At 49.5% G+C, this 12182-nt stretch overlaps 1 protein-coding gene across 1 annotated transcript; it reads left to right on the plus strand.

Moving 5' to 3' along the window:
• Window positions 1-9827, plus strand: CCR7 (C-C motif chemokine receptor 7). Its single transcript, XM_085083655.1, has 3 exons — window positions 1-290; window positions 5173-5222; window positions 6514-9827. Exons 1-3 carry the CDS (start codon window positions 239-241, stop codon window positions 7576-7578), a joined length of 1167 nt encoding a protein of 388 aa, XP_084939781.1. The 5' UTR covers window positions 1-238; the 3' UTR covers window positions 7579-9827.
• The last annotated feature ends 2355 nt before the right edge of the window (window positions 9828-12182 follow it).

The following is a 12182-nucleotide window of genomic DNA, read 5'->3' on the forward strand; positions in this document are numbered from 1 at the left end:
CACTTCCCCGAGGTTCAGGAACAGCTCTGGGTGTGCGGAACACACCGAGGCAGCACCTGAGCACCCCGAGCGCTCAGCACAGCTCTGAACACATGATGATGAGGAGGAGGAGAGTCTACTAAATGTCAGTGACATCAGGGTGCCCGTGAGCTCCTCGCAGGGGGGCAGGAAGTATAAAAGCAGAGTTCCCCGAGGAGGGTCCCTGGCAGGAGCTGGGGAGGCGGCGCTGCACTGGGTGATGCTCTCGCTACCTCTGACTGAACCCTGCTGGAAACACACCATGGATGGGGGTGAGTACCCGGCTGCAGCCTCTGGCTGTGTCTGCAGCTTTATTAATGATGCCCAGTCCCTGCCCTATGACACAGGAGTAACACTTCTATCAGAGTATTTAAACAGTATAAAAGACTTTCGTCTTCCTCATTTTTACTATTTGAAAAAAAAAAATGCACAGTTCTATTTTAGAAGCTCAAAAACCTCAAATCACTTCAGAAACAAACACCAAAAAAAAAGAGGTTTGGAGGCAATTTTAAGAGGCCTTTTGTTTCAAAGCAAATGGGATCTCATATAATTCACACCTTTTCTTCTGTGTTCTCAATTAAACTTTAAAAAAGAGAGAGAGAACACTCTCTCCCTGGCAACATTTTAATTCAGTGAATCAATCGAGGAACTGGGAGCAAGCAGAGCTGAGCTTGTTCACTAAGTCCATTCCAGTCTTTTGCAAATTATTTCTATTAAAAATATCTGCAGGAACACTGTGGCATGCAGGATGCACTGGAAATGCAGGCGGCTCTGGGGATGCAGAAAGTTCTGAGCAATAAAGGAGGCTCTGGGGATGTTCCAGCAATGCAGGAGGCTCTGGGGATGCTCCAGGGATGCAGGAGGCTCTGGGGATGCAGGGACAAGAGGAGCCAGGTCCCACAAGACACTCCAGGCTGAAGCAGGGAACTGGGGAGGGAGTCTTCATTCTCGTGGATGTCTCCTCACAGCCTCTGGCAATCAATGGTTTAGGGAATTTGCAGGGATTTTGGAATCCCTGCATCCAAACAAACACCCAGCTGGACCTGCCCACCACACATCACTTTTCTCTTGTTTAATTTTTTTGGCCTCACCCATCAAGTGGGCACTTTGTGAGCTGCTTCTTCCAAGGGGTTTTGTGTCTGGGGGCAGCTGAACTTGAACTTAGCCCCTGGGCAAGGTTAATCATGAGAGGGGAAAGAAAGAGTTACTGAGAACCTGACAAGATTATGATAATGTTCCTGCTTTGGGTTTTTTGTCCTACTATTGTATTTCAGAGGAATATTTCATTTCCCTGGAAGATGCACCATCATGGTGCTTTGTTTAAAACACAACTGGCTCACTTCAGCAGGGAATGTTTTACGTGCTTCTCTCTGCTTATCTTGTCTTTTGATTCACAGTTTCCTGAAAGGAGTGGAGGTAGATAATTATTAACTTTCTTCTGTAATAAATCAGTGAACACATGAATTAAGAGCATGACTGGGTTTCGCTGGGTCCTCTCACTCCCGAAATGACAATGTCTTTCCTCTGCCAGTTGAGAGGAGGGCAAGGGGGAAGAACAGGCTGTTAACTGCCAATAGGCATTAGATCGCTTAAGCATGATTAACTTTTCTCAGAAATATCTGGTTCTTCCCCCAAAAGCCTCCTGTACTGCTGGTGAAGGGGCACCAGGAACTGGTACATGTGTAAAATACAGAGAGCAGGTTACTCACTGCCTGCACATGTGCTGAGGCGGGAACTTTTGCTCTGCAGTTCTGAATGGCCAAAAAATATTCTTTCATCACGAGGATTTGGCCAGAGCAGGTGTGCTCAGCTTTGCCAATGCTCCCTAAAGCACTCCCAACTCCTGCTTTGCTCTCATGCATCCCTCAGCTGTGGCAGCAGCCAGACCCTCATGAGCTGCCCTGGCCACTTGTGTGGTCTGATTAATCACCCCCAGGGCTTTGTCTCTCTCTTTCTCTGGGCAGATGTCCTGATACCAAATACTTCCACTGTCAGAGGCTTTTCTGGGTGTACCTGAGGGGATTCACTGCTCCTGCAGCTGCTCTTAACTTGCTTATAATTAGTAGCTGATGCTGAGGGAGGGATTTACCTGTCCAAACTCACTCACCCTTCTGCCACAGCACAGCCTGAATGTGCTCCAGGTGACAACCCCAGGTGCCAACCCCAGGGCACCTGAACCAGGGCTTCAAAACAGCTGTTTCTTTCCCTTTCCTATTGAGGGAGCCTGAACAGCTCAACAGGTGTCAAGGGATGAATGCCACTCCTTGGGCTTAATCTGTGCAGGAAGATTGTAAAACTGGTGGGTTGCCATGCCCTGCTATGAAGAGACCTCTTCTCTCCTCCATTCCCATGGAGCAATTCTCCTTTCCACCTGTTCCCAGGTCCTCCAGGACAGGGATGGCCTCAAACCAGCATCTCCCAGCCTGAGAGATGTGGGGGCTGACACGGGGCTTCAGAGCCAGGCTGACTCATTTGCTGTGGTGGGGTTTTGGTATATTTTTATAAACGAGGTTTCTAGTGCAACTGTTTGCAGGGACTTTTGAGAGGGGTTTTTTTTCCTTAATATTTTGAGGAACAAAACTTTAAAAACTTTAAGAAAATACCCACAGCAGTCAACTGCCAGGAGGTGTGAAAAAAAGAAAGAAAAAGTAAAGAAATCTACCTAAACTGCCTGATAAACTTCGGAGCACGACTCATGTCCTCATATTTGCTTCTGCCCAGTGCCCCAGACCACAAGACAAGTTGGGGAGATGCAAGTCCTGTCCAGTCTGACTGAAACCAGTGACACAAACATGCTCAAACTGGTGCAGTAGGAACAGGAGGTAGCAGTAGGGCCTCTCTGGTTGTGCTTTTACAAATGTGTAATCTGAGGTGGGGGCACAGAAGAGAGGAGGGAACAGCACAGGCTTTCTTCATATTGAAAAGTCGTTTGACATTTAAGACACCTGAAACAGCAACTGAGAAGGGGGAGAAAAAAGAACCTATGATGATCTTCAAAGGAATGATTTCAGCTGAACTGTTCCAGGAGTTGAGTCACGTTCTCAGTCCTGTTTTTCTAGACCTCCACAGGATGATAAGAAAACAGAACAGAGCAGAGCAGCCCTCACCAGGGCTTGCTCTGGGGCTGGTCAGGTTGAGCCCAGGCTGGAGCTGGGGTTTGCAAACCAAGCCATGGAGAGCTGGTGGAGTCTGGTTTAGGTCGGTGTGAAGGTGGTTCTTCTCTGCCTCTTATCCAGCAGCCACAGGGGTGATTGCCTGGTGGGGCTGAACTACCAGCACAGGCATTTATCACCCATCCACAGGCAGGCAGGAGCACCAGCTCCAGGAGTCCCAGGGAAACCAGGCTATTTAGAAGGTGGAACAGAAGACTAAAGGCTCCTATTGTGTTTGCAGTCAGGGACTCAGTGCCCATATCCCAGGCAGGGAGGGCAGTTACAGTCTGGGGTTGCATAAATCCACCTTGTGGGTCTCAGTCCCTGGGGTTTTTGGTGTATTTCCTGTGTCATATGCAAAAGTCAGGGCAGCAGCTCAAAGGGAAGACAACCACAGCAGACACCAAACCTCCTCCTGCAGCCTGGGACTGGTCAGAGTGAAAGCCACTGGCTGGACAGAACAGACAGAAATTCTACAGCACCCCTCAGCCCCAGCCTTGCTCTCCTCCACTCCTGAGCCACCTGCACTAAGGGTTCCCTAGGGAACATCTCAGATCCCCCCAGGAGGATTTGGAGAAGGTGAGGGGTGGATGAACACAACTGAGCATGCAGCTGCACAAGCATAAAAGATGAAAATAAGGGGGCAAGGTGAGACAGTTTCTAGGAGGCTCTCACACAGGTCTGGGGATGAGCAGTATGAGTTTTCACATGTGGCTGAGGATCTCTCACCCACACATCAACCTCACAGTTAAGAAAACCAGTCACAGGTACAAAAGTAACTGTGTCTGTTATTAGTATTGCATGTGATTTAACACAGGGATTTGGTGTGACGGATGCTTTTACCTGCAGTGGAAGTTCATCCACCAGTTCAGTGCAACATGGGCAGCAGCCTGGCAGAGCAGGGAAGGCACAAAGGAGCTCTGAAACAGAGCAGAGCTCTGTCCAGTAGACACTTAAGGACAGGAATCAGTCACATTCATGAACGTGAGGAGCAAGGCAGAGCTTAGGAGGAGCAGGCAGCTGGAAGCCAAAGGTATCTCCTTGCCCAGTGCTCCCAGAGCAGCAAACCTGCAGGGAGTGAGGGGCTGCAGGGATCAGCCAGTGCCTGGAGGGACATCCTGGGGGAAGGCACCCATCAGGGAGGGACACATCTGCTCACACCAGAGCAGAGCCCAGGGCTTTACCACTGCCAGCTTCCAGCTGTGCAACTTTCAGTGGCAACTGCCTGAGGCAGATGCTGGTATGAACTGTACAGAATGAGGAGAAAGCTTTTCCTGGCCCCTGCCCTGCTAACCACAGCAGGAAGAGCTGCTCACTGAGATTGCTCTCACCACCATCACACCTGGCTCTGAATTCAGTTTTTCCTCCCAGCTGTCAGCATCCTGTATTTTCACATCCCAAGGCAGCCAAAGCCAACTCTGACATTTAGAGACAAGCAATAAATTTCAGACAGTTCTGTCTGTCCCAGGGGGAGCTAAGCTCTCCCTCCACAGCTGAGCCAGATTTATGCCCCTCACAGCTGGATGTTTTCACACGGGTTAAGCTGCACCCTCACTGCTTAGGCACAAGGGAACAGGCTGCTGGCTGCCTGCAGGGAAAGGTAATGGATAAAATCAAAACAGGTGCACTGTGCCTGAGTTAAGAGTCCTCAGCTCTCAGCTTTCACTGGATGGGGCTCTGAGCAACCTGGTCTAGCTGAAGATGTCCCTGCTCACTGCAGGGAGTTCTGAATGACCTTTAGAGGTCACTTCCAACCCAAACTGTTCTATGATTCTTCAAAGCCAGAGGGTCCAGGCTCCTGAAACTCCACCCGTGCTCTTACAGTAACATACATAACCCAGAGTTATCTCACTGGAATCTTCACCAGCTTTTGGTTTCCTCAGTGGTGAGGGCTCTGCAGGGTTCACAGTGCCATGGTCAACATGATCCACTGATTTTTCAAAGTGAGAACCACGTGGAAACCCCCACACAGCCACTAACACGGCATCTCCTTCTTCCCTAGGCAAGCAGCTAAAGGTCATCCTTGTTTTCAGCCTGCCGCTCATTTTTCAGGTAAGATGTTTTCAACAACATTGTTGAAATCCAGCTGTTTCGTGTTGTGGGTAAAAGGAGATTTCAAAAACTCAGAGCAGCCACCCACAGTCCCAGAAATGTGTGGGGACACAGCTGCTCACCCCAGGATCCTGCCGTGGGTGGTGGGAGGTGAGAGCACAGCCCAGCTACAGAAAAACAAACCAGAGAAACAAAACCAAGGAGAGAAAAACAGTGACAAACGCAGTGATTTTCAGATGGTCTGAGCTGTCAGAGTCCCCTTTTAGCCCCAAAATGAGCATTTCCAGGACAGACAGGAGCACACCACGTTGATGGAAGGGAGCAGCTGGTTCTTGCTCACTGAAAATCCCTGGTCAAGGTGCTGGGCTCTGGCCAAATGCAGTGCTGGAGAGGGATATGCCCAAGGAGGAAGAGTTCAGCATCTTCCTCTGCCTGTTCTTGCTCAGAGTCCCCTGGCACAACAAGGAGGACCCTGAGCATGGAGCTGTGCCATGACCTGCTGTCAAACCCAGTCCCTCAGCAGCACCAGACACACCATGGCACGTGGGGCTCCCCGGGGCTCAGTGCCACAGGCAGAGCCCAGCATTCTTTTCCCTTTCACTGCTGGTGGCCTGGCAGGCAGGATGTGGTGAAAGCCCAACCTGCTGAGATGGAGAGCGCCGAGATGCTCACCGATAAAGGGTGGGGGTATCCAGAGGAAACCTTTCATCTCCGTGTGATGGGGAGAAGGTTCTGGAGACTAATAAGTGACAAAAAGCAGGGCACAGATACCGCAGGCTCTGTCTGCCCCAGAGGTTATGGCAGTGTAGGAAGATGAAACGAGAATAATCAGAACTGAAATCAGGGGCCTGAATGAGATGCCGACACGGAAACAGCTTCCTGCTGCTCTCACTGCACTTCCTCACAGTTTCACCGGCACCTTCGCTGATTTTTAATTCGGCTGAAGGATGTTTTATTTCTCACATTTTATCTGACAGCCGGCTGTGCACACACAGCTGGAGGCAGGTCTTGGAACACTCTGGAAAGCTGCCACGTGTCTGAGGGTTTGCAGGTGTTACTTTGGCTGAGACATTTCTGGTGGAATTCCCACTTGGAGGCCCCCCAAAAGCCCCAAACCTCACATCTTTATGGGAAACACTTTCAGCCACAAGGTCGTGTCAACTTTGTTTGTGATGCTGGCATGAGCCAGCACTTGGGAACTCCCTGGGACTTCTGTCCAGGCTTCCTTCCCAGCACAGCCACTCAGGCACACAGTCCTTGTCCCAACACACTCTTCTCTTTCCTTTTCTAGTTCTGTGCCGGGGACAATGTCACTGATGACTATGACTCCAACACCACCATCGACTACAGCATGTTTGAGTCCCTGTGTGAGAAGCAGGAGGTCCGTGACTTCCGTGCTGCCTTCCTCCCGGCCATGTACAGCCTCATCTGCTTCATGGGGCTGCTGGGGAACGGGCTGGTGATGCTCACCTACATCTACTTCAAGAGGCTGAAGACCATGACAGACATCTACTTGCTGAACCTGGCTCTGGCAGACATCCTCTTCCTGCTGACCCTCCCCTTCTGGGCCACAAGCGCAGCCACATACTGGCTTTTTGGGAGCTTTGCCTGCAAAGCTGTCTACTGCCTCTGCAAAATGAGTTTCTTCAGCGGGATGCTGCTTCTCCTGTCCATCAGCATCGACAGATACTTCGCCATCGTCCAGGCTGCCTCGGCCCATCGCCTGCGCCCCCGGATGATATTCATCAGCAAGGTGACCTGCATCCTCATCTGGCTCCTGGCCTTCATCCTCTCGATCCCTGAGCTGGTTCACAGTGGTGTGAACAACTTGGAGAGCAATCCCCGTTGTTCCATCATTGCCAATGACTTGCAGACCTTCAACACTGGCATCAAAGTGTCCCAAATGGTGTTTGGCTTCTTAATTCCCCTCCTGGTCATGTCTTTCTGCTACCTCGTCATCATCAAAACGTTACTCCAGGCTCGCAACTTTGAGAAGAACAAAGCCATCAAAGTCATCATCGCTGTGGTCATCGTCTTTGTCGTCTTCCAGCTGCCCTACAACGGTGTCATGCTGGCCAAGACCATCACAGCCTTCAACCAGACCAGCTCATGTGAGGAGAGCAGGAGGCTGGACATGGCAGATGATGTGACCTACACCCTAGCCTGCTTCCGCTGCTGCCTCAACCCCTTCCTCTACGCCTTCATCGGCGTCAAATTCCGCACCGACCTCTTCAAGCTGCTGAAGGAGCTGGGCTGCCTGAGCCAGGAGCGCCTGTTGCAGCTCACCTCCTGCCGTGACAACAAGAGGTCCTCCTTTGCCATGGAGACAGAGACAACCACCACCTTCTCCCCATGAGCTGAGCACCAGGCATGCTTCGGCAGACCTGGAATGGTTTTGGACACTTCCTCTAGTCTGAACTCCTGGCAGAGCAAGATCTGTCACACTGCAGAGAAGGCGAGGGGAAAACCCAGGAGCCTCCTCCTGTTTCAAGCAGCAGGGACTGCTGGCCAATATCCCATGCATGGAGAGACTTTACAATAAAGTTGTCACTAACAGCAAAGCAAGGGAGAGGTGGTGAGTCTACAATTTCTCCTGTCATTTCACCTTTAGCTCAGCCTTTCCCTGTCAAAATGAGAAATGCTCAAAATAGAACATTTACCCTAAAAGCAACAAATACCACGAGAAAACACGTTGGTGCCACAGAACTGCCGTTTGGAGCTGAGATTGCAGGAGCATCCCCCTTGCTTTGGAGGTTGCTTTTAACAACACAACCCATTGCCCTGCAATCCCACAGAAATGCCCTTGCACTGAGTCACTCCAAGGCAAACCCACACCTGCAGCCTTGGGCTCCATCCAACACACAACCCCAGCTGTGGAGTACGAGCCCATGACTGCTCTGCCTTCCCCCGTGAAAAGTGAGAGATGCCCACAGCTAATGCTAAATCCATACATACTGTAGCTATAATTTCAATTACTTTTCATAATATTGTAGCCACTCATAGCTCTGTCAGGAAAAGTACAAATTCGACTTTACTTCTGCCTGTATCCTTTTTCTGCACTATCACCGGCTGACCTCAAGAGATAAATATGAATGTGGGTTTTCTCCTCCCTTCCCAGTCCTTCTAGCAGGACTTCAGCTGCCTTTGAAGTCAGATCTGTATTTCACTCATAAGCTACTGGGGCGTGTTTGCATCAGCGCTGTCGGCACCAACAAAGACACTGCTGGCTGAGGTTTGATCTGAGTGAACAGGACAATCCCATCCCATCCCACGGCAGCTGAACAGCAGATTATTGCCGTGGAAAGTCAGACCTTGGAGGAGCCCAGACTGTAATTCCAGTTGGCGCTTGTACGGGAAGAGTGAAGATTCCTGCTGACAGATGAACACTCTGGGAGCTGCTGTGGTGGGACAGCTGAATGTCTGCTGGGAGGAGCTGATGCAGAGTCTGTGCAGCTGTCCCTGTCCTTGTCCTGTGTGCTTTCATGCCTCAGCTCTCCCAGAGCCATAGCCAACAGAGAGCTCTCTGCCTGGAGCTGCTCCTGGGGCTGACAGGAGAGACATGTCTGTGTTCCCCCGAACACACAGAGCTATGAGCAGCAAAACACTCACTGAACAGACATTTATCCTTTTATTCAACACATGGGTCCATCAGGAGTGACACAGAGAACTCTCTGGTTCATAGGTTGGAAAGTATTGCTTTAGAGACAGAAGGATTAAAATCAGCCTTCCAGGACAGAATTCACTGCCTGGGTCCGAGACAGCACTGCCAGTTATTTACCTGGCTGCCACCAGATCTAAATAAATTCTCCATAAACCATTCGTCTCTGGAGTACAGGATTTTTGCCGAGGGCTGGGATTCAGGAAGAGAGGACATTCTGCTCTGTGTTACCTACCTGTGATGAACTGTTGAGCTCATTTTCTTTTACCATGTCCAGGTAACTGTGCAGGAGTGCTGCTTCTCTGTCGGATGAAACAGGGGGTGACAACTTACACTGAACAGCTATTTGTCCTTGGTTTCTTCCTCATCCTTATTTGGGCAAGACACAGCTATGGAGAGCTTGGCCAGAGGCAGGGACACCCCAGACATTGGACACCCCCAGCACAAGGTCTTTGCAGTTTTCCTCATCAGCAACAATAGATTGTTAATGTGTATTCAATATGTAAAGCTGCTTTACACAGACAAAGCTCAATCTGTTCATGAATGTACCCTGAGAAAAAACACATTTCTTCCACGGAACCTTTTCATGCAGAATCCATTCACCCTATTCCAGCCAGGAAACTGCTCTACCAGCACACAGAGCTGGAAACTGAGAGGTCTTCAAGTCTTTATAGACCAGATGTATTCCACCAAGGATAACATACAGCTGCTTCCATAAAGGAGATGCAGAGGCACCCTCTGGGACAGCTGCAGCTGGTGCCTCAGTGAGGCAGTGGTGATGTCAGCTTTCCCTGGTTAAATTTAACGGACAGAACAGATTTGCATCTAATTTAGATGAGTCATGTTAACGTTGGCCCAAGATCCCAACTTGACATTCCCCACGGATGTCTGAAAACTGACTGTATTTTGCTATTAGTGAAAAATAAATTATAACTATTTGAATAGAATATTTTTGGCTTTCCATTGCATTTTCTGCATCCTTGTACAGTCCTTGCCATATCCTTCTGTCCTGTCAGGAGCTGTTTGATCAGCTCAGCTTCATACCAGCGCTGCCCTGCAGGAAAGAGAATGTGGAAAATAAACTAATAGAAAAATGTTGGTTTACTTCATCTGCTGATGGATTATAAAAGAAACAGGTCACCAGCATGTTAAGGAGTTTTTATTTTAACTATTAAGCCACCTGTCCTGATGCAGCTCCACAGCTGGATACACCTGATAGCTACTCATCAACATTTAAGTGAAAATTTTTGAGCTGTAGCATTTCATTGGTCACGTTTAATTAAATTTCAGTAATAAACCACCACGTTACTGTGGGAATTGCTCACAGGGAGAGGCAGCAGCTCTGGGGGCTACAATCCCCACCCACATCCAGGGTGAGAATAGGAACTGCAACTAAAATAATGAACCCAGTTCTCCTGCCTGACCACCCCAGTTAATTTGTGCCTCAAAGCACGAGGGGAGGGAACCTTATCCTTCACAAAAAGTGTCTTGTGAGTGTAACCACGGAATCAAAGAGGAAGAAACTCAAAGAACATGAGGAGACAGAAGCCTGCCACCCAAGTGCCAGAGCTAAGGCCCATTTCTGCTTTCACTGAGCAATGAAAGTCTCATGTTTTCTCCCAAAAGAGAAAAGACAAGGTGAGTTTCAGCAGCTGGCCCAGAGTCTCAAGAAGCATCTCCAGACTACAGCACAACACAACTTTAGATGCAGAACTCCAAACCCAGGGATCCTTAAATAAACATTGGGTGATGGAGCCAGAACTGGGGGTCTGCAGAGAGCCACAGCACTTCTAACCATTCCCCTTGCTCCTCTGAGGTGAGTGTGAGGCAAACTCTTAATATTCAGGAACTTTCTTGATTAAGAAAGCAGGGACTCCACCTTAAAGCACTAACTTAAACCAGCAAAACTTACCTACCAAGCAACCACACAACATCACAACTTTGGCCACAAATAATACAGCCAAATCACACAGAACCTGTTACAGGAAAAAATATGTATTACAGCCAAATCACACAGAACCTGTTACAGGAAAAAATATGTACTACTATGGATTTAACCCATTTTAGTACCTTTCACCAGCAAGAGCTGCCAGTTGCCTTTCACAGTTCCAAATCTTCTTTAAAAAGCCAGAAAGGGGACACAGGTTTGCCTTAAACTACATAAAGGTAGGAGAGGGAGTGACTGCCCAGTCCCAGCTGTGTGGAGTCTGGGTGGCTCTGGCAATACCTGATCCATGTTATTGTGGGGAAACCTTCCTCACTCAGAAGCCCTGAACTCCTCATTGCTCTAGAGAAGTATCACTGCTGACCATTTCTCCTGCCCTGACTGTTATCTCTGTGCACTTACATTTTTAAGCTATGGTTTGAAAACCCTTAGTGCCAAATGGATCTGAGCTGGGTGGGAGCCAAACTGGAATAGGGGGGAAGTGAACTGGCATTGGGGGAGCTGGCAAGTGCTCCCAAAAATCTCAGAGCAGGGCACTGGTGTGTCCCCTCCCTCTCTGTGCTGTCCCAGGCACTGCCCCCCATGACTTGCTGGTAAATCACTTGATGGGAAGAGGAAAACTCTCCAGGCAGGGCTGTGGTTTCTCATGTGCCACCTGGGCAGCTGCACGAGGGAAGTCCTTGTCACCCTAAAAAAGAATGAGCTGGAACTGAGTGAGGCAAACAAACCCTAAAAATAATGCCCGTGCATGATGAGGAAGGGTGGGGGCACACTGCATCAGTCAGAATAGCTGAGAGCTGGCCATGGCTTCCTCCCCACAGCTTCTTTTGTAAGGAAAAATAACCCAAACTCCTGCTCTGGGGGTGGAGGCATCACATCTCAGGGGAGAACTTCTTGTACAGCCAACTGTCCTTGTTGGCACAGCTGCCTTGCCTGGTGCACCTCCGCCAGGGGGAACATGGGGTTCTATCCACCCCTAGCCCACTGTAAGAGGGATCTGGGGAAACTGAGGCAAGCTGCGATGTCACCTGCCCTTTCTTTGTGTCGTCACAAGCAGCTTCATGACCTCAAAGCAAGTAAAGCAGAGTCTGACCAGGACTTTCTATGGATTAGAAGGTGGCAGGATCAGCTCAGAGCCAACTGCTGGCACCAGGCAGGGGACAAGAACATGCAGTAGGGACATAAGGAAAAATAACCAGATAAGCAGCATCATACTGCATTTAATGACAGCAGCACAATTCACTGCTAGACCACCTTAGAGCCCCAGAGTGGGGATCGTGTTCCTATTCCTGCTCTTTAGGGAGCCCAGCCTGTCCTGCTCCTTCCCCAAGCACTAAAACCAGGCAGAATGTCCCTG

Source organism: Lichenostomus cassidix, chromosome 27, assembly GCF_008360975.1.
Source record: "Lichenostomus cassidix isolate B80296 chromosome 27, HeHo_3.0, whole genome shotgun sequence".
NCBI lineage: Eukaryota > Metazoa > Chordata > Aves > Passeriformes > Meliphagidae > Lichenostomus > Lichenostomus cassidix.